This window comes from Eurosta solidaginis, chromosome 1 (assembly GCF_040869045.1).
Source record: "Eurosta solidaginis isolate ZX-2024a chromosome 1, ASM4086904v1, whole genome shotgun sequence".
Classification (NCBI taxonomy): Eukaryota; Metazoa; Arthropoda; class Insecta; order Diptera; family Tephritidae; genus Eurosta; species Eurosta solidaginis.
In genome coordinates, this window is record NC_090319.1 from 38189278 (window position 1) to 38208982 (window position 19705).

At 33.9% G+C, this 19705-nt stretch overlaps 1 protein-coding gene and 1 long non-coding RNA gene across 5 annotated transcripts in view; one reads left to right on the forward strand and one right to left on the reverse strand.

The window, feature by feature from the left end:
* The window catches only part of Cad96Cb (protocadherin Fat 4-like Cad96Ca), a 101323-nt gene that overhangs the window by 65454 nt on the left and 16164 nt on the right, over positions 1-19705 (forward strand). For 2 of the 4 annotated variants that reach the window (XM_067787133.1, XM_067787146.1), the window contains exons 1-2: positions 2897-3026; positions 8790-9172. The exons of 1 other annotated variant lie outside the window; for it this stretch is intronic. In XM_067787133.1, coding sequence (XP_067643234.1) covers positions 9106-9172 — 67 coding nt within the window. In that variant the 5' untranslated portion in view covers positions 2897-3026; positions 8790-9105. Of the gene's footprint in view, positions 1-2896; positions 3027-6907; positions 7243-7296; positions 7669-8789; positions 9173-19705 lie in introns of those variants that run through there. One more of the 4 variants, XM_067787137.1, reaches the window with a different exon arrangement.
* LOC137252027 (uncharacterized) lies at positions 6904-8765 on the reverse strand. The gene is made up of 2 exons (XR_010953429.1): positions 8018-8765; positions 6904-7973 (listed from the first exon to the last, which is right to left on the reverse strand). It is a non-coding gene; the product is annotated as an uncharacterized lncRNA (long non-coding RNA).

Consider the following 19705-nt stretch of genomic DNA (forward strand, 5'->3'; position numbering starts at 1 on the left):
CAGAAGGTTGCAAATAAGAAGAATTGCAGTAAATTCATTGCAATATGTATAATCGTATGTTGTAGTATCATCGAAATAGGGTAGGTTAAACTAACCCGCCCTCAGGGCCTAGTACTAACTAAATGCGTCCAAAGTTTTATTAAAATCTTGATCGATAGCCAAACTGAAAAGCTCCACCAGCTTTTTTTTAAAAAAAAACTCTGTTCTGTAGAAAAACCATAACATTTTTGAAAGACCCAACCAACTTGCTGCTTCTAGTTTGGAAATTTCTTATGCTCTAACTAGCGCCGAACAAGAACTCGAAACGTTCTCAGCCATTTCATCCCGTAGCCTGCGCTTTTTACATCTACTGTCAGTGGTCAGACCTAATATATGTACGTATAATGCCAAAAATCAGCGCCTTCTGTAAAAGTCCATCATGAGCTTGCAGTCCTTCCTTCTTAGTTATAAAACACACTTTTGTATTCAAATGGCTATCATATTCATATACTTTTTGACTCGGGTCCACATCGTTCTTTTAATGTGCAACTCTTAACTAATCTTATCTCACCTAATCCAGTTTTTGTTCTTGTTGTAGCGATAAGTACACTCCCCGAAGGCCTTGGGGAGTGTTATCGATATTGATGGTCCTTTGCCAGATGCAGATCCGGTACGTTCCGGTACCAAGCCCGATCATCTCGGAAACGATTTGTTATGAGCACATGCGACCTTCTTGGCCATCCCGCCATCCCACCCTCTAAATCCATGAGGAGTTCGTGGTCGCCAAAGCCTCGGCGTTAATGAAACAGGAATCGCTAAGGATCGGTGAGGTAACAATTGTGTTTTGAGAAGCTATATATTGCGCTGGCAACCTGAGAGGGTTGCGCTATACAACCCTTTGAATCTGGTATTTTAGTCGCCTCTTACGACAGGCATACCTACCGCGGGTATATTCCGACCCCCTAACACGCTGGGGGAATCTCACCTAATCTGATTGGGACGTCTACTCTATAAGTTTCTGCTTCGTCCATCAATGAAAGATTATTTACAGCCATTGTTTGATCGTTCTCCCCGAAAATTGTTACATGACAAGAAATACTCCATCTGGACCCGATGATTCCAATCGAGTAAAGTTTCTACCTATCACACGATTTTGGTATTTATCACCAACCCCAGCGCTACTAGCCCCAAAATCGGATAATGATTACTATTCATTGGCTCCTCCTCAGTATTTCCCGATGCCGTTTTGACCTATTTCACATCTAGATTAGAGTTTTCCTAATTTTGCTATTTCGCGAGCATTCGATGACTGCAGGGAAGTTTTTTCATGAGGATGTTCTGACTCACCGATTTTTGCAAGCTTAAAAAATCTGAATGGGGAAGAACTAGCGAGGGTGGCGCTTGACACCCTGTATTAGAGGGTTATAAGCACTAAAAGTTAAATGTTTCTTGTTTAATAACATTTAAAATTTCCTACTTGCTACAACGTCGCTTATACTGACATGTTAGTACATTAGTGTGCTGCAGTAATTATATAAAATTCATATTAGCTTCAAAGCATGGTAGCAGTAGAATATATAACATCATAACGTAAGGACGTATTAGCGTGACATCGTTAAAGCGTGAAAGTCTTAATTACTAGCGTAAATTCGCACTAGTGTGCAAAAACTTGAATTCAAACTAACGGAAAAGCTTAAAAAGTGTATAAGTGAAAACGTATGCACGTAGTGTATTTGCTTAAAAGTTAACTAGCACCAAAGCATGGCGCTAATAAAACGAGTAGCGTAGTAGCGTATAATGGTTTCAGCAACAAAACGAATAGCGTGTATGCGTACCAGCGCAAAATCTAACAGCGTAAAAGCGTGTAAGCTTGAGTTGTTGGCGTACATTTACACTGGCGTGGAAGTTTTCTTGTGTAATAGCGTGAATTCATACTGTGACGAATATTACCATCTCTAAGGTTATTAAATAAAAGCACAATAACAGAATCATTAAGCAAGCTACATAAACACATTAATCATCATTTACCCACATACATACAAGGCAACGAAGAGATAACTCACATACAGATGTAGTCATCGGTGAAAGTATTACTCACATATACACGCGCATATGGCTATGCGAGAGGCTATAAACGTGTATCTGTAGTTTATAGCTGGTAGCGAATAGCTGGTAACCAAGTAGAATATTCTAGCAGAAGAAACGTCTAGATATTTTGGGCACAGAGTATAAAAGCAGCGAAAGCTGAGTAATCTGTAATCAGTTTGATTTAAGCAAGCTATCAGTTGCGAAGTGAAGTTTAATTGTGAAGTACTTTCAAAGTAGTATAATAAAGACCATTTTGTAATGCAGAATATTGACGTGTTTTATTCAACAGTTTAGCGATACGAACGTAAGCAGAAGGTTGCAAATAAGCGGAATTTCCATAAATTCGTTACAATACCAAAGAGTTCAAGCATAAAAAAGTATAAAAATGAAAAAGCGTATAAGCGGAAAAGCGTAGTAGCTCAACTACTACCTTTTACTAGTGTAAAAGCATTTCAGCCATAAAACGACTAGGGTATAAACATACGAGCGTAAAACGCGCAAGCGTAAAAGCGTAGCATGTTAAAGTCATCATAACGCTAAGTGAACTAGCGTAAGTAACCGCTGGCGTAAAAACATATTAGCGCGCAGGCGTATTACCGTAAAAGCGTAAAATAACATAGATACGTGTATGTTCGTAGCCGAAGTCGTAATCTAGTGAGCTATACTAAAAATATTGTTTATTCGTTAAACACCCCAATGTGCATACATACACAAGCTTACGCATTCAGCCGTAACTGCCAAGCCATTTTTGAAATCCAAGGGGATATTCTCTGCTAAGTTGAAATACTTTGAATTCAGTCTGTCTTTTCTGAGCAACGGTATAACAACGGTAACTAAAGTGCGCTTAGTAAACGGTGAAAACGACAGCTTTATGATTCGAAAAAAATAAATTTTAAAGTGATGATATACCAAAAATTTATTTAAAATAATAAGAAAAAATTTATAAATTTTAAATATGAGTGCGTATTGTGTGAGCTAAATTTATTTAATATGCATTACATATGTACATGCATTTTTGCAACGAAAAGTTAATAAATATGTTTATATATATTTACGTTTATATATGTGTGCTAAACTAAAAAAATGCATTAGTAAACACAACATTTCTTGTAATTGTTATTCACCGAAATTGTTAGTTGTTGTTATGGCCAAAAGTAGTGAGTGAATGCAACAAACTAAAAATATGAGGACGGGTGGTAGCGCTGTGACGCTTTATTCAAAAATTTACAATAACAAAAATTAAAGAGTTTGTGTGTCACAATTGATTGGCGCGCTTTGGTCAGTGTTATTTAAGCCTCCACTAAATGTTCAAAGTGTTCCAGGTGAATGACTCTTGTGAATACTACCGGCTTCCGGTCAAGCCACCCTATGGCTTTCGTCACGACAACGTACAATAAGTGTTAACCTGAGTTCAAATGTATACAACAAACAAACACATATACACACATACATACATATATGTATGAACATGCAAAGAATTGTAACCACAAAAGAAATAACCACTAACAACTGAAGAAGAAATATGCTAAAGTTTTATACTCTTACACACATACATACATACATACATATGTGCAGACATAAAAAGTTTCAAATACGTTCAAACGACTTCAAATGGTTTTCGGTGAATTATTGTGCAAAACTATTAAAATATATGCAAAGGAAGAGTTTGTTGAAAGGTGTCCAAAAATAATATACTTACACACATATGTACATACTTCAGTAATATATAAGTTTTATTCAATTTGTTGTGGGCATTTTTAAGTGCAGTTTGAAATACTTTTAAGCTTAGATATATATATGTCTGTATGTGTCTTTTGGATATGTGGCGTACCTAGTGATACTTTCGAGCATGCATATGGCGCATTCCATGCCAACTCATTCCACCGGTGGATTTCGCTACACCGATATTGCTGAAATTTCGTTTGAGTAACCTTCGGAAAAGGTTTCCATGTTTTTTCAAAATTTGTTTGTCAGCTAATCGGAAGATATGAATTTTTTGATTTTTTTAATCTTTTTCATAAAATTATTCGATTTGATAAACTTTTCCTTAATTTTCTGTTTCGTTATGAAATTCTTTGAAAAAATTTTGGCGAAAAGAGTTCGTTTAAATTTATTTATTTTTTAATGTGTTTCAATACTTTGTTTTTTGCTGAATTATCTAAATAAAAAGTACAAGAAAACATTGCTTTTCCTAAAAACCAAATTTCAAAAATTAAAATTTTTTCGAATTTTTTCTATTATTTGATGAAAATTTATCGACTTTGTTATGTTTTTAATGAATTTTCTCAAAAACCATGAAATATTTTTTATATCGCATTTTTCAAAAAGTCATCGGAAGATGAGAGTTTTTTTTTTTTGGTTTTTTTACTTTTTGATGAAATATCTGAAAAAAGAATGCCGAAAATAATTCGGAAAAACTTTGATTTCAAATATTTTTCGATTTATTTTTTAAGGATATACTTTTGTTACATCATAGAAAACTGTTTTTATGATTTTATTTTTATTTTGTCTTCAAGCCAAATACCTTTTAATTTTTTAAACTTTTATATTTTCTTGAATCATTTGTAAGTTGGTGAAAAATTTTTCGGTTTAGGTCATTTATTTTGTAACTCAATTTTTATTTAATGAATTTTCGGAAAAAATCATGACGAAAATAATTCAAAACAAAATTAGTTTTTCCAATCTTTTTAATTAAAATTTATGTATTTTTTAAGTTTCTGAAAAATTACTGTAACTGTACTTATGATGACTTTTTTTTATATTTTCTTTCACGTTTTATTTAAATTTTTTTTTTAATTTCTTTTAATAACTTTACGAAAAATTGCTCTGTTTTATTTTTGAATTTTCTGCGAAATCATGCCGAATTCACAACACATTTTCTTTTTTAATTTTGTTATAATTTTTTTTTATAAATTTACTAAAAAATATTTTTTTATGAATTTACTGAAAAATCATTTTTTATGAAATTTAATTTTTTTTTTTTTTAATTTTTACAATAGCTATATATACGTGAATCTTTTTTGAATTAAATGGTTCTTTTCTGAATTTTTCCCAAAATCTCACCGAACTTAGAACAATTCGTCTTTTCCAAATCTTCTTAATTAAATCTGAAAAATCATAAAAAACGACATTTCTTCAAATTTATTCCTAAATTTCAGTTTTTGAGATTTAAAAATTTTTTTATAATAACTAATAATGAGTTCAAAAAAAATTTGCTTTTTTCCAAATCTTTTTAATTCATATTATTTATAAATTTGCTGAAATATCCTTTTTATGAATTTTTTGAAAACTTTTTAAATAGTCATCGAAATACATTTCCATGACCTTTCCTTAAATGTTTTAGATTAAAATTTTTAAGGATTTTTTTTTTAATTTTCACTTGGAGAAAAATTTTTTCACTTAGGCCTTTTTCAATTAACTGTTTTTTCATGTACTTTCTGCAAAATTCTTCCTTCCGGAGAAATATTTTTCAATAACTGTTCAAAAATTGTTCCACTTTTATAATTCCTGTGGTTTTTTTATGAACTTTATAAAAAAAAATCACAATCTTCAGATCAATATTTCAAGTTCTTTTAACTTTGATATAAAAACCAACATATCCAAATTTTTTATGCCAAAAAACAACAATTAATTTTCAAAACTTCATATATTTTGATTAGTTGGCAACAAAAATTAAAAGAAGAGGAATATAGGGATATGCAACTAATCTTAAAAAAAATATAAATAATCATATTTTTGATTAGTTCAAAAGGATTAATTAATCAAATAATGTTTAATTAGCGCAGATATGTGGTCTTGCTGTCAATGATGGTTAATATGTTTGTGATTGTTTATATTAATCACGTAACCGAATTAGTTATATTATAAGTAATCACAATGTGATTATAAGAGAAATAAACCATTTTTTATCATAAATGATAAATTTTCTATAATTAACTTGTTGGCTTAATTGATAAATCGCACATTCCTAGAAGAAACCTTTTGCAAGAGGTACAAAGAGAATTTCAAAATTCAGTTAAATCCGTTTTGAAAAATTCATTGGTAGGATGAATTCGCATGGAATGCCTCATATGTATGAGGTAGTCTAGCTTTGATTTAAGTCATTACATTTTCTTAAAGTGTGGATGTGTTCCATGTGTACCTAAAAGTGAAGTTATTTTAAAAGTAAAGAAAAAAACATGGCCCAAATTCGAAATGGAGCATTGACTGTTTTTGGTAGTAGATTGGCGCGATATTGGCTGTACAGTCACCGTTGTTTGAAGTTTAACACTAAAGAATGTAAAACACACTTCTGAAAAAAACATTTCAAAATCCATGCGAATTTTGACAAAGTTGTACTACCTAAATGAATTGAACTACAAAACTTCATAAAATTATATGTTACAATTTTTCAATAATTATTGCCGTTATTTTCGCGTTCACAACTGTATGCACATTGGGGTGCCTCATAAAAATTGTTATTTTTCTAATATCTTTTCAAACACCTGCCAAAATGTAATAAAAATATCGTACAATTATCGATAAATATACTATTTGGAAATTGATTTTCAATCACGACTTTTCGTAAATAAAAGAATTTTTTTCAAAATATTTTTTCGAAAAACTTACCACACACCTTACCTTACACTTTCGCGTAATCGACATGCGATAAAATGAAATTTAAGTATGAAAATGCTTATTCTAATTTCGAAAAATGAAAAAATTACTTTAAAAAAGAATGTTTCGATTCAAAAATTTAAAAAACTTATTGTCAAAAAATCAACGACCACCAAGCTCGATTGCAGTAATAAAAAGTTGATTTTGTTTTGAATGTGTGTGGTGTGGAAAAATAAATCAAAAATTAAGGGCCTATTACGGTACACAACTCAACTTGGTTGGGTTGTAATTAAAACAACTCAACTTTCAGACAACTCAACTCCTGTTTGGTATTACGAATTACAACTTATTTCAGTTGAAGTTGAATTGGTGCTGCCAAGCTAAGAAAGTGATGATTTGACAGATAAATGAACAGCTGATCAATTTGTGGCAGAAATTTAAGCATTTTCAAATGTGATTTTTTTATTAATGTTATATGAAATCTATTTTATAATGGCGAAAATGTTGGTTATTGACATGTTGCGAATATGGAAAACATTCGCGTGATCATTCCGATCCCTTGGAACTACCAAGCACCAAGTAAGAAAATGTTTAAGTGGCAAATAATGAGCTTCATATGAAGTTATTTTGCAGATTGGAAAGGAAGCATTTTACTCAGTGCTAAACAAAATTAAGGACCATTTCCGCATACGCGTTCGTATTTTAAAATTATGCGCCACATCCGATTCCTTGCTGACGGCAGCTATCAAATATGCTGTGGAAATGATTTTGGTGTTGGACTGGTTTTAGATATAATTGAGGAGCGTATTTGTGCGAAGTAGATTAAAACCCTAACAGAAAAAACTGTATTTTACTCAAATAGGATTCCCAGGAGTAGGGATTAGTATCAATGGTACTCGCATAATTTCACCTATTTTGGCTGCATCCGAACTGCGACCAGCCTCGTCCAACTATGGAATGCCGCTACATAAAGTCAAAAAGTTATTCAATGTAATTCGTTTAAACGTTGGTTTTTCTAGAAATGTGTACAAAATTGTTGATTATTGTTTGATTAACAAAGGTTTAACTACCGGCTTTACATTTTTTGTTTTTTTTTTTTGGTAACGTTTTATAAGCCCGTGTACCATCTAACTCTTATCAAAGGTGGTATCAAAAGACGGGTTTCCATCTCCGTTTTTAGGATTCGAAAGCGAAAATTTTATTTCTTTCGAAAGATATTTACAAAGACCCACAAAATGGCCCGAGAGGGTCCGAAATATGAGGCCCGGTCCACAGTTTTTTTGCACAGAACATCTTTCTGCGTTGGCGGCCTTTGGCCGCGATTCGTAAAAATAATCCTGGTTGGGTCCACCACCTTTCTGCATTGCTGTGTACAAAAAATCTGGCAAAACACAACAACCACATGAAATTAGATTTTATTAGAATTAATTTTTGTGGTAATTCTTTACGACAGCATGACACTGCTAATACGTGTCCAAAAATATCGAGAGAGGTATTAAACGACGCGTCTTGACATCAGTATTAATAATCCGAAGGCGGAAAATACAAATTTTAACTCGTTCAAAAGATATTAAACACAAACCGAAAAAAGACAACAACATTACAACAACCACATGAAAATCGCCAACTTCAACTGAAAATATCTCCGGACAGAGATAAAATGTTTATTTTCCGCCTTCGGTTCTCGAGATTAATACGCGTCTTTTGGAACCTCTCTCGATATTTTTGGACGCGTATTAGCAGTGTCATGCTGTCGTAAAGAATTACAATTTTTGTTTTCGGATTCTTAAATCGGAGGTCGAAACGTGTCTTTTGACCTTGAAAATTTTTGTTAAAAATTAGGTGGTGAACCGTCTTCTAAAACGTAACATTTTTTTCAAAACAACTGCAAAATTGTATGAGACAACTGCTAGTAAGCAGTTGTAAGATTTTGACGTCTTTGACAACTACACCAACACAAGGTTGTAAACGGCAATGCCACAAAAAGTTGTAAGGCTAGACAACTCAACCGAAATTTTTTTTTGACAGGTTGAGTTGTAATCTGTAATACCAAATTGCGAAATTTCAACCCAACCAGAGTTGAGTTGTAAACGGTAATAGGGGCATTAATTGAATTTAAATTGCAGATGAATGAGAGAAAAAGTGAAAATTATGAAATTACTACATTCAAATCTATTTAATTAAAAGAAAATAGTTAATAATTAATATTTGCGTAAAAATTTATCAACAATTGCTCAAAAATGCATTTAAAAAAAGTTTTCACATGGAACTTTAGCAAATTTTACATTCAATTTATCACAAACGAATTAATTCAGCAAATAAAGCTACGTTACATCGACTGGAATGTGTAAATAAAATGTGTTCTTTGGATGATTGTTTTTTTCAAAATATTTATGAATTCATGACTGCCGTGATTGCACTCGATCTTAGTTGGATTGGAAAATGCGGATAAATTATCAATGGATAATTAATTTTTTTGGCGTACTTTTGACGTTTTCTAAATTCAATGGTAAGTTTTTAACAAAATACTTAGATTTAGAACTAGAGTGTAGAAATAGTCATAAAACAATACAGATTGATTCAAAAAGAATTCGGAAATAATTCCGAAGTAATCCCAAACAATCGACATATGATAATAGAAACAGTTGGGCAATATTTCGGAGATAGTCATATAATGGTTGGAAGATACTTCTGAAATTATACCTAAAATAATCTTTAAAAGTCACTTTATTTGAAACAATCTCGAGATAGTCAATGAATTATCACTTACCTCAAACCCATAATTTTTTCCAAATGATCCTTAGGTAATTCTAAAACTTTCTTGACAGCGACCCAAATTATCCTTAAATTGTGTCGAAATAATCATCTTCGAACATCCTTAAAAAAATCCCGAAATTATTCCAAAAATATCCCGACGCAATCCCGAAGTAATTCCGAAATTAATCAATAAACTATTCACAAATAATCTTGCTTCAGTTCCAAAACTATCCCGAACTCAACCCCGAAACGATTACGATGGAATTCCGAAAACAAATTTTAAATTATAACATAGAGGTGCTGAATAGCCCAGGAGTATTTCCGAAAAAGTTCTGAAATGACCCGGTTATAAAAAATAAATTTAAATAAGAAATTAATACTTGGAGCGATTTACCTCCGAGATTCTCTTATAATTTCCGTCGTTCAGACGGGACCTACATGTTTCATGCTTTTTAAGGCAGAAATACACTCGGAGTGCTTGCAAACTACTGCCGAGGGTCGCCCCTCCCCTGCTTAGGCAATTTTTTCCTAATTGAAAAAAAAAACTGTTCTCTAAATGTTGCTTTGCCCGGAACTTGAAACCGGCCGGCGGAACACACGCTACCACCACAGCATTGCTTCCGCCATTGAAAAATCGTCCCGTTTGTATTTTGGAAACAATTGCGAAATATTTCTTGAAATATCCCAAAACCATACCGAAATTATCCCGAAATGATTCTGAAATTCCCAAAAACAGACCGGAAATAATCACTTTAGAATATCCTTGAAAAATACTATCCCAAAACTGTCTCAAAATTATTCGAAACTTATTCTAAAAACAGACCTGAATCTGTTCCAACAAAGCACCGAAATTTTCGCGCCTTGTATGTATATAATTTTGTTTTTTTTTTTTAACCCCGAGTTTTTAAGAGTCATATAGTAATTCCATAAGGAATAGTTCTAAAAAGTTTCCGGAAAATTCTTAATCATCGTGAAGTAGTTACGAAGCATCGAAATTATACCGAAAACCTTTCCGTATTTGTCTTGTAATGTCCGGAAGTTATGACGAAGACGATCTTAGATTTTCATAAAATGGTCCAAAATAATCCCAAAACTATCCCGAAAACAACTACAATATTTGAGGCTTATTTTGAGAGGGTCGCGAAATAAATGTATTTTTATCCTTCTAAATATTGCTGAAATCACTAATCATAATAAAAAATCATTACTTTCGTTAAGAAAAGCTAAACAACTCTTTTAAATTTCTGATGTATTCGGAATGATTTTCCCTCATCTCTTGTCAAATTTGATTTGGACACAAACCGGTTTCGGAGTTATGCCATCTTCAGTGTCACTTTTGGTTCGAAAGAAAAATTACACTGAAGATGCTACAATACAATATACACCAATTACACACCCTGTAGAAAAGTCAACAAAACAAAATGAGTCTTTTAAGTTTCATTTTGAGCTCTGAAGTCGTTTTCACATAGGTAGTTAGTTCTGTCTGCAAACCAAATTGTAGGGCCTTAAAATATGCTCCCAATTTCTCCAAGCTATGAAAAAAGGAAAAAAGTTTCGCTTTTCAAGTTCTCACAAGCTAATTATTCCAACCTCGGAGGAATATTTTTACCTCTTTGTTTATATAACTAGACCCGCTAATCTACAACTCTCTTACATGGTACACTCGCATCATGGATATATTTAATTATATCTACGTATGTATCGCTTTCTGGCCTAAAAAAGAAGTAATTGTATATACATATACATACATGTGAGTGTTTTGAAATTTATTACCAACCGCTTATTACTCTGTCATCATTCTTATTAGCTAGTAGTAAACGCCAGGTGATCTGCGACAGTGAACTAATTCACGTACGTTCGTACATTACAGTAACATAGTATCAGCCACTCTACTTTAACTATGTTTTTAGACATAAATATTAACAAGAACCAGAAAGTAGAAGATTCTGAACCATCAAGAAGTGGTGCACACAGGAACCTCCGAAGCCAGTCAGCTTTTACGTAGTTAGACAAGCACAAATGTTTCAATACAAGTAAATATATGTACATATAAGTGATTTGACGCAAGTGTGTTTACCGGAAGCGGAATAGGAACCGAAAGAGGACGCAGAGTGCAAAACTATATATAAACGATATAATTTATTTAACGTTTAAATCAGTGTTCCAATTGGTAACTGAATGAGAATTAGTAGGAAAATGAAGTGAAAAAATTAGTTAAAAATTATCGATTTTTCTGAGCCAAATTGAAAGGAAGATGTTTACAGATAAACTTTTAGAATCGGACGTCAAAACCATTCGGGGTTTTTGACATGTCGGAATCGGAATCTAAGTACTGATGGTGTCTATGTTGGCTTGTTTTACGAAACGCCCCCTAAATTTTTGGTTGACTCTTCTTCTGAGAATTCCACAGACATAGTTATGTATGTCCCTTCCAAAAAGATTTTTTCGTGTTTTCTGTTATAGATTAAGAAAGATGTGTACCTCTTCCCTGCACCAGTAAGAGCTTAATATGTCATAGATCCAATTTCATACTCGTTCGCAAAGTTCTAGCGCTTATCGACTAACTAAAACAGTGTGAGTACCACGTACTCGTAAAGATCGATGTGAAAACATACAGGTGGACGTCTAGAAAATTATTGTTTTTTCAATTAACTATAGCTCACCCACGGGATTAAGTTAAAAACTGGAACATATATAACTTTTCCAGAAATACAAAATAACAATAATTTCGTAGTTTTTGAGAAAGGCTTCGTTGGTTTTTTGTGGGTAACAACCAATAGCGGCAAGTTATTGTTTTATTATCAGTTTTTTATCGTTAGCGAATTGTTATCAGTTCGTTATTGGCTTACTACCACCGATATGCATCAATATTAAATTGGTAACACTTCGATGATAACTCGATAACAATTCGATAACAAATCGATAGCTTTATCTATATATATACATATAACTTTAGTTAACGATTTGGTAGATAGATTTTCGATAACTATTAAGAAAATCTCTTACCGATAACAAAGTGGGAACAACCCGATCGCAATCCAAAACTTTTTCATAGCATATCGTTAACTTTTCGGCAAAAAATCAATAAATTTTAATACATAATCCGTAAGCTTCCGACAGTAAATTGATAAAAAACCGATAAGAAATTGATGACGTTTCGAACAAAATCTATTAATCTATCTAAAACTTTTCGATGAGACGCCGATAACAAATTGCAAACACTCCGATAACGATAAAAAATCTACAGCTATTTGGTTGTATATTAATCACTTGGTTGCATATTAATCACAATGGATATTTTTTCGATAACTAACCGATAACTTATATATGAAAAGTCGGTAACTAATTGATAGCCGTTATATTCTTTTTCGTTCTTTTCCTTCCCTTTTATTGCCTTGTCTTGCCTTGATTTGCTGTCTGATTTCGCTCATATCAGCTCTACCACGTTGTAGTGCCCACACTTACGCTTACATTCTGTATTATTCTCTAGTACCCTTAACACTATAACAGCACCACACATTACGCCTAAGCTTACACATTCTGTAGTACTTCAAACAGTATATCAAAACCACACATTACGCCTGTATTTACATTCTACGTATATCCGCCTTATAGCATACTACGCTTACGCTTACAATAAACGCTTACATTCAGCATTCAACCATACCGTGAGCAAAGATGTTTACACATCAAAAAGTTAGAAAACATCGTTATAATTGTTTTGACATTTATGTGTAACCGATTTTTTTTAACACCTGAAATTATTTAAATGTGCAAGGGAAAATACTCTTTGAAGACTCTGTCGCCGCTGTGCACCACTGCTATATGTAGGTACCGCCAGCTCACACTCTTAGCAGACGACTTTTTGGGTTAAATATTTTCTGCAACAATTAATTATTTTAACCCTTTTAGTTGATGTAACTTTTTCTATTTTTACTGGCGTACAGAACATTTTGTAAAAAAAAAAAACAATTGTCCGCATAGATGACATTCGAAAACGGCACAAGCCATAGGCAGGAACAACTGCGCAAGAAGATAATAAAACATTTTCATACATGTGTAACAATTAGCAGTTTCCTAATAGAGAATAAGACAAGAGTATACAGTTACTTTATGTTGCAATACGCCTTGGATTTGTGGTGCAAAGGGTAGTGAAGTGCAGCTCTTTGGCTGATGCCTATCACCTCCTAGCAGGCCCTTTCGTAAAGTGAGGTGGGAATGTTAGTTTCGAACATCTTCTTCGAAAGTAGATGAATAAAGTAGGCAACGGGGAAGGTTTGGCGTGGCCAGTGATTTCCTCGAAGGTACTAGAATCTGAGCAAACCATACTGCCGATTTCTACAAGAGTGGTACCAACACAAGGGACTGCACCACATATATTCCCTTGGTCGCAACGAAAACTGAATTCCAATTGAACTTAAAAGAGCAGGCGCGCAAATAGAAAACGCCTTTCCGATAACCAAACAAATATGACTGCAATTATATCAGACCGACGATGATACTGACGTGCATAAAAGTTTGTGACTCTCCAGGCCGCTGTGATATTAGCTTCAGACTTTAAAATCATTCCTTGATACTGAATGTGGATCCAAAACGATGTTATTATTGAGTAAAATGCTTCAAAAATGGACGTTTTTTTCGACATAAAATAGTATTTTTGTCTCGTATTGGTTAGGTGCGAGTAAGACGGGTGTCATTTTGATTGTGTGTGGGGTTGCGTAAGTTCGAGAAACCCGAAAATATGTATTGCTGGAATTTCAGCTTAGTTTGATACAAAACTGTCGGGATAGTTCGGGGTTATTTCTTCTTATTGACAGTTAAAATTTTAGGATTATATTCGGGCCTATATTTTTTAATAATTTTAGTAATAGTTTGTGAACCCGCCATGGTGCTGGGTTCAAGGCATAGGAAAAAGTCTTATTCTTAAAAAAAAATCAAGTAAGGAAGGCTAAGTTGGGGTGTAACCGAACATTACATGCTCAGTTGAGAACTATGGAGACAAAGTAAGGGAAAATCACCATGTAGGAAAATGAACCCTGGAATGTGTTTGTATGGCATGTGTATCAAATGGATGGTATTAAAGAGAATTTTAAGAGGGCCATGGTTCTATATGTGGACGCCATTTAGGGATATAGCCATAATGGTGGACCAGGGCTGACTCTAGAATATGTTTGTACGATATGGGTATCAAATTAAAGGTGTTTATGAGTATTTTAAAAGGGTGTGGGCCTTAGTTCTATAGGTGGACTTATTTTCGAGATATCGCCATAAAGGTGGACCAGGGGTGACTCTAGAATGTGTTTGTACAATATGGGTATCAAATGAAAGGTGTTAATAAGTATTTTAAAAGGGAGTGGGCCTTAGTTCTATAGGTGGACTTCTTTTCGAGATATCGCCATAAAGGTGGACCAGGGGTGACTCTAGAATGTGTTTGTACAATATGGGTATCAAATGAAAGGTGTTAATGAGTATTTTAAAAGGGAGTGGGCCTTAGTTCTATAGGGGGGCGCCTTTTCGAGATATCGCCATAAAGGTGGACCAGGGGTGACTAGAATTTGTACGATATCGGAAGTGTTAATGAGGTATTAATGAGTATTTTAAAAGGGAGTGGGCCTTAGTTCTACAGGTGGACGCCTTTTCGAGATATCGCCATAAAGGTGGGCCAGGGGTGACTCTATAATGTGTTCGTACGATATGGGTATCAAATTAAAGGTATTAATGAGGGTTTTAAAAGGGATTGGTGGTAGTTGTATATGTGAAGGCGTTTTCGAGATATCGACAAAAATGTGGACCAGGGTGACCCAGACCATCATCTGTCGGGTACCGCTAATTTATTTATATATGTAATACCACGAACAGTATACCTGCCAAGATTCCAAGGGCTTTTGATCTCGCCCTACAGAACTTTTTCATTTTATTTTCCTTATTATGGAAGGTGGCACACCCATTTTACAAAGTTTTTTTCTAAAGTTATATTTTGCGTCAAAAAACCAATCCAATTACCATGTTTCATCCCTTTTTTCGTATTTGGTATAGAATTATGGCATTTTTTTCATTTTTCGTAATTTTCGATATCGAAAAAGTGGGCGTGGTCATAGGCGGATTTCGGCCATTTTTGATACCAATACAAAGTGAGTTCAGATAATTACGTGAACTGAGTTTAGTAAAGATATATCGATTTTTGCTCAAGTTATCGTGTCAACGGCCGAGCGGAAGGACAGACGGTCGACTGTGTATAAAAACTCGGCGTGGCTTCAACCGATTTCGCCCTTTTTCACAGAAACCCGTTATCGTCCTAGAGTCTAATCTCCTACCAAATTTCACAAGGATCGGTAAATTTTTGTTCGACTTATGGCATTAAAAGTATCCTAGACAAATTAAATGAAAAAGGGCGCAGCCACGCCCATTTTGAAAATTTCTTTTATTTTTGTATTTTGTTGCACCATATCATTACTGGGGTTGAATGTTGACATAATTTACTTATATTCTGTAAAGATATTAACTTTTTTTTTTAAATTTGACTTTAAATTTTTTTTTTTTTAAGTGGGCGTGGTCGTTCTCCGATTTTGCTCATTTTTATTAAGCATACATATAGAAATAGCAGTAACGTTCCTGCCATATTTCATCATGATATCTTCAACGACTGACAAATTACAGCTTGCAAAACTTCTAAATTACCTTCGTTTATAAGTGGGCGGTTCCACGCCCATTGTCCAAAATTTTACAAATTTTCCATTCTGCGTCATAAATTCAACTCACCTACCAAGTTTCATCGCTTTATCCGTCTTTGGTAATGAATTATCGCCCTTTCGATTTTTCGTAATTTTCGATATCGAAAGAGTGGGCGTGGCTATAGTCCGATATCGTTCATTTTAAATAGTGATCTGTGATGAGTGCCCAGGAACCTACATACCAAATTTCATCAAGATACCTCATAATTTACTCAAGTTATCGTGTTAACGGACGGACGGACGGACATGGCTCAATCAATTTTTTTTTCGATACTGATGATTTTGATATATGGAAGTCTATATCTATCTCGATTCCTTTATACCTGTACAACCAACCGTTATCCAATCAAAGTTAATATACTCTATGAGCTCTGCTCAACTGAGTATAACAAGTCCTTTCAATTAGTACAAAATTTTCAAACCAGTGCTGCTCAATGGCAGTGGGTTGGAAAACATTTCGAGTGTACCAAAAGCTTCTCAGCGAAAATTGATATGCTTGCAAATGCCGTTCCGAGTCGGCAAAAAATATGTAGGTCGTGTCCAGCCAATTTTTCAAGAAAAATTAAAAAGAGGCTCGGCCTAAATCTCTTCGAAGGCACCTTGTAGTTTTTAGATCTTTTTTTATGACTTCTTCAGTATGTTTTTTGAATGTTTTCTGTTGCGATATAAGTTTCGGCTCTTTTCGGATTGACTTTGGGACTGTTATGTAAGTTCGAGTTGTTTTCGGAATGATTTCGACCCATTCATAGGATCAATAATAAATCTCTTCGGAAAGGCTTCGAGAATAAAATAGTTCGCTATTGTCTTCGAGATTACTGTTTGGGACATTTCTATATTTTTTCGGGACCTGTTGAAGAAAGATTGTTTTTAAGATAAAAAAATAAAATAAATAAATATAAGGCGCGATAACCTCCGAAGAGATCTAAGGCCGAGCTTCTCTTCCAATTTGTGTCGTGCTCCTCTTGATTTTCCCTACAAATTGGCCGGACGGGACCTACGTGATTTTATGCCGACTCCGAACGGCATCTACAAGGCAGATGAGTTTTCACTGAGAGCCTTTCATGGCAGAAATGCACCCGGAGCGCTTGCCAAACACTGCCGAGGGGCGACCCCGCTTAGAAAAATTTTCTTCTAATTGAAAAACCTTATTTCTAAAATTTTTGATGTTGCTTTGCCCGGGGTTTGAACCCAGGGCATCCGGTATGGTAGGCGGAGCACGCTACCATCACACCACGCTGGCCGCCACGGTGTTTTTAAGATCATTCTACGATAATAGAGGTATTATCGACCGTGACAATTCAAGCATAAATTTACTTTAAATGCGATACCATTGAGTACAGCACCGAAAAAGTAACCGATAAAACTTGCTGATTTCAAAAAAGTAAAAGGTATTCGCTTCAAACAACTTAACCGATTTAAGAAAATAAACGTTTATAGCAAAGTATCCGGTTCAAACAAGGTAACAACAAAGCAACCGGTTCCAAAACGGGTAATCGGTTACAAAAAAGTAACGGCCTCCAACAAATTAACCGTCTCTAAAAAACAAAATGGTGATAATAAGGTAATCGAATACAAAATGAAAAGTAAACGGTTACAGTTAAGTTACCGGTTTCAACATGTTAACGGTTACCATAAAGTAAATGGCTCCAATAGTAAGTGGTTACTATATAGCTGATAATAAAACTATATATTTTTTAAAATTTTATTCATTTTTCTTTTAAAATATTAATATTAACATTGAAAATTTATAAATACACTGACACTAAAATTTTCTTTTTGAAATTATATTCAAAAATAAAGTAATTCAAAAAATAATTTACAAAAATAAAGTATATTTAAATAAAGTAGATAACTCCACATTTACTCCCCCTCCAGTGAAACGAAAAATTTAATTTTTAATATTAATTTACAGTGTATATTAAGTACTGTAAGAATTTTGTGTTATAGTTTGAAAAACATTTGAATTATGTGTTAATTGCGTTAAAAGCTTACGTTAGTATTGATGTAAGTACCCAATCTTTTGATGATTTGATGTACATGATAGCTTATTATACTCAGTTGAGCAGAGCTCACAGAGTATATTAACTTTGATTGGATAACAGTTGCTTGTACAGGAATAAAGGAATCGATATAGATATAGACTTCCATATATCAAAATCATCAGTATCGAAACAAAATTTGATTGAGCCATGTCCGTCCGTCCGTTAACACGATAACTTGAGTAAATTTTGAGGTATCTTGATGAAATTTAGTATGTAGGTTCCTGGGCACTCGTCTCAGATCGCTATTTAAAATTAACGATATCGGACTATAACCACGATCACTTTTTCGATATCGAAATTTTCGAAAAATCGAAAAAGTGCGATAATTCATTACCAAATACGGATAAAGCGATGAAACTTGGTGTGTGAGTTGAACTTATGGCGCAGAATAGAAAATTAGTAAAATTTTGGACAGTGTGCGTGGCACCGCCCACTTTTAAAAGAAAGTAATTTAGTAGTTTTGCAAGCTGTAATTTGGCAGGTCGTTGAAGATATCATGATGAAATTTGGCAGGAACGTTACTTCTATTACTATATATATGCCTAATAAAAATTAGCAAAATCGGAGAACGACCACGCCCACTTTAAAAAAAAATTTATTTTTAAAGTCAAATTTAAAAAAAAGTTAATATCTTTACATTATATACGTAAATTATGTCAACATTCAACTCCAGTAATTATATGGTTCAACAAAATACAAAAATAAAAGAATATTTCAAAATGGGCGTGGCTCCACCATTTTTCATTTAATTTGTCTAGGATACTTTTAATGCCATAAGTCGAACAAAAATTTACCAATCCTTGTGAAATTTGGTAGGGGCTTAGATTCTAGGACGTTAACTGTTTTCTGTGAAAAAGGCCGAAATCGGTTAAAGCCACGCCCAGTTTTTATACACAGTCGACCGTCTGTCCTTCCGCTCGGCCGTTAACAGAATAACTTGAGCAAAAATCGATATATCTTTACTAAACTCAGCTCACGTACTTATCTCAACTCACTTTGTATTGATATAAAGATGGCCGAAATCCGACTATGAACACGCCCCCTTTTTCGATATCGAAAATTAGGAAAAATGAAAAAATGCCATAATTCTATACCAAACATGAAGAAAGGGCTGAAACATGGTAATTGGATTGGTTTATTGACGCAAAATATAACTTTAGAAAAAAACTTTGTAAAATGGGTGTGACACCTACCATATTAAGCAGAAGAAAATGAAAAAGTTCTGCAAGGCGAAATGAAAAGCCTTTGGAATCTTGGCAGGAATACTGTTCGTGGTATTACATATATAAATAAATTAGCGGTACCCGACAGATGATTTTCTGGGTCACCCTGGTCCTCATTTTGGTCGATATCTCGAAAACGCCTTCACATATACAACTAACACCACTACCTTTTAAAACCCTCATTAACCTTTAATTTGATACCCATATCGTACAAACAAATTCTAGAGTCACCCCTGGTCCACCTTTATGGCGATATCTCGAAAAGGCGTCCACCCATAGAACTATGGCT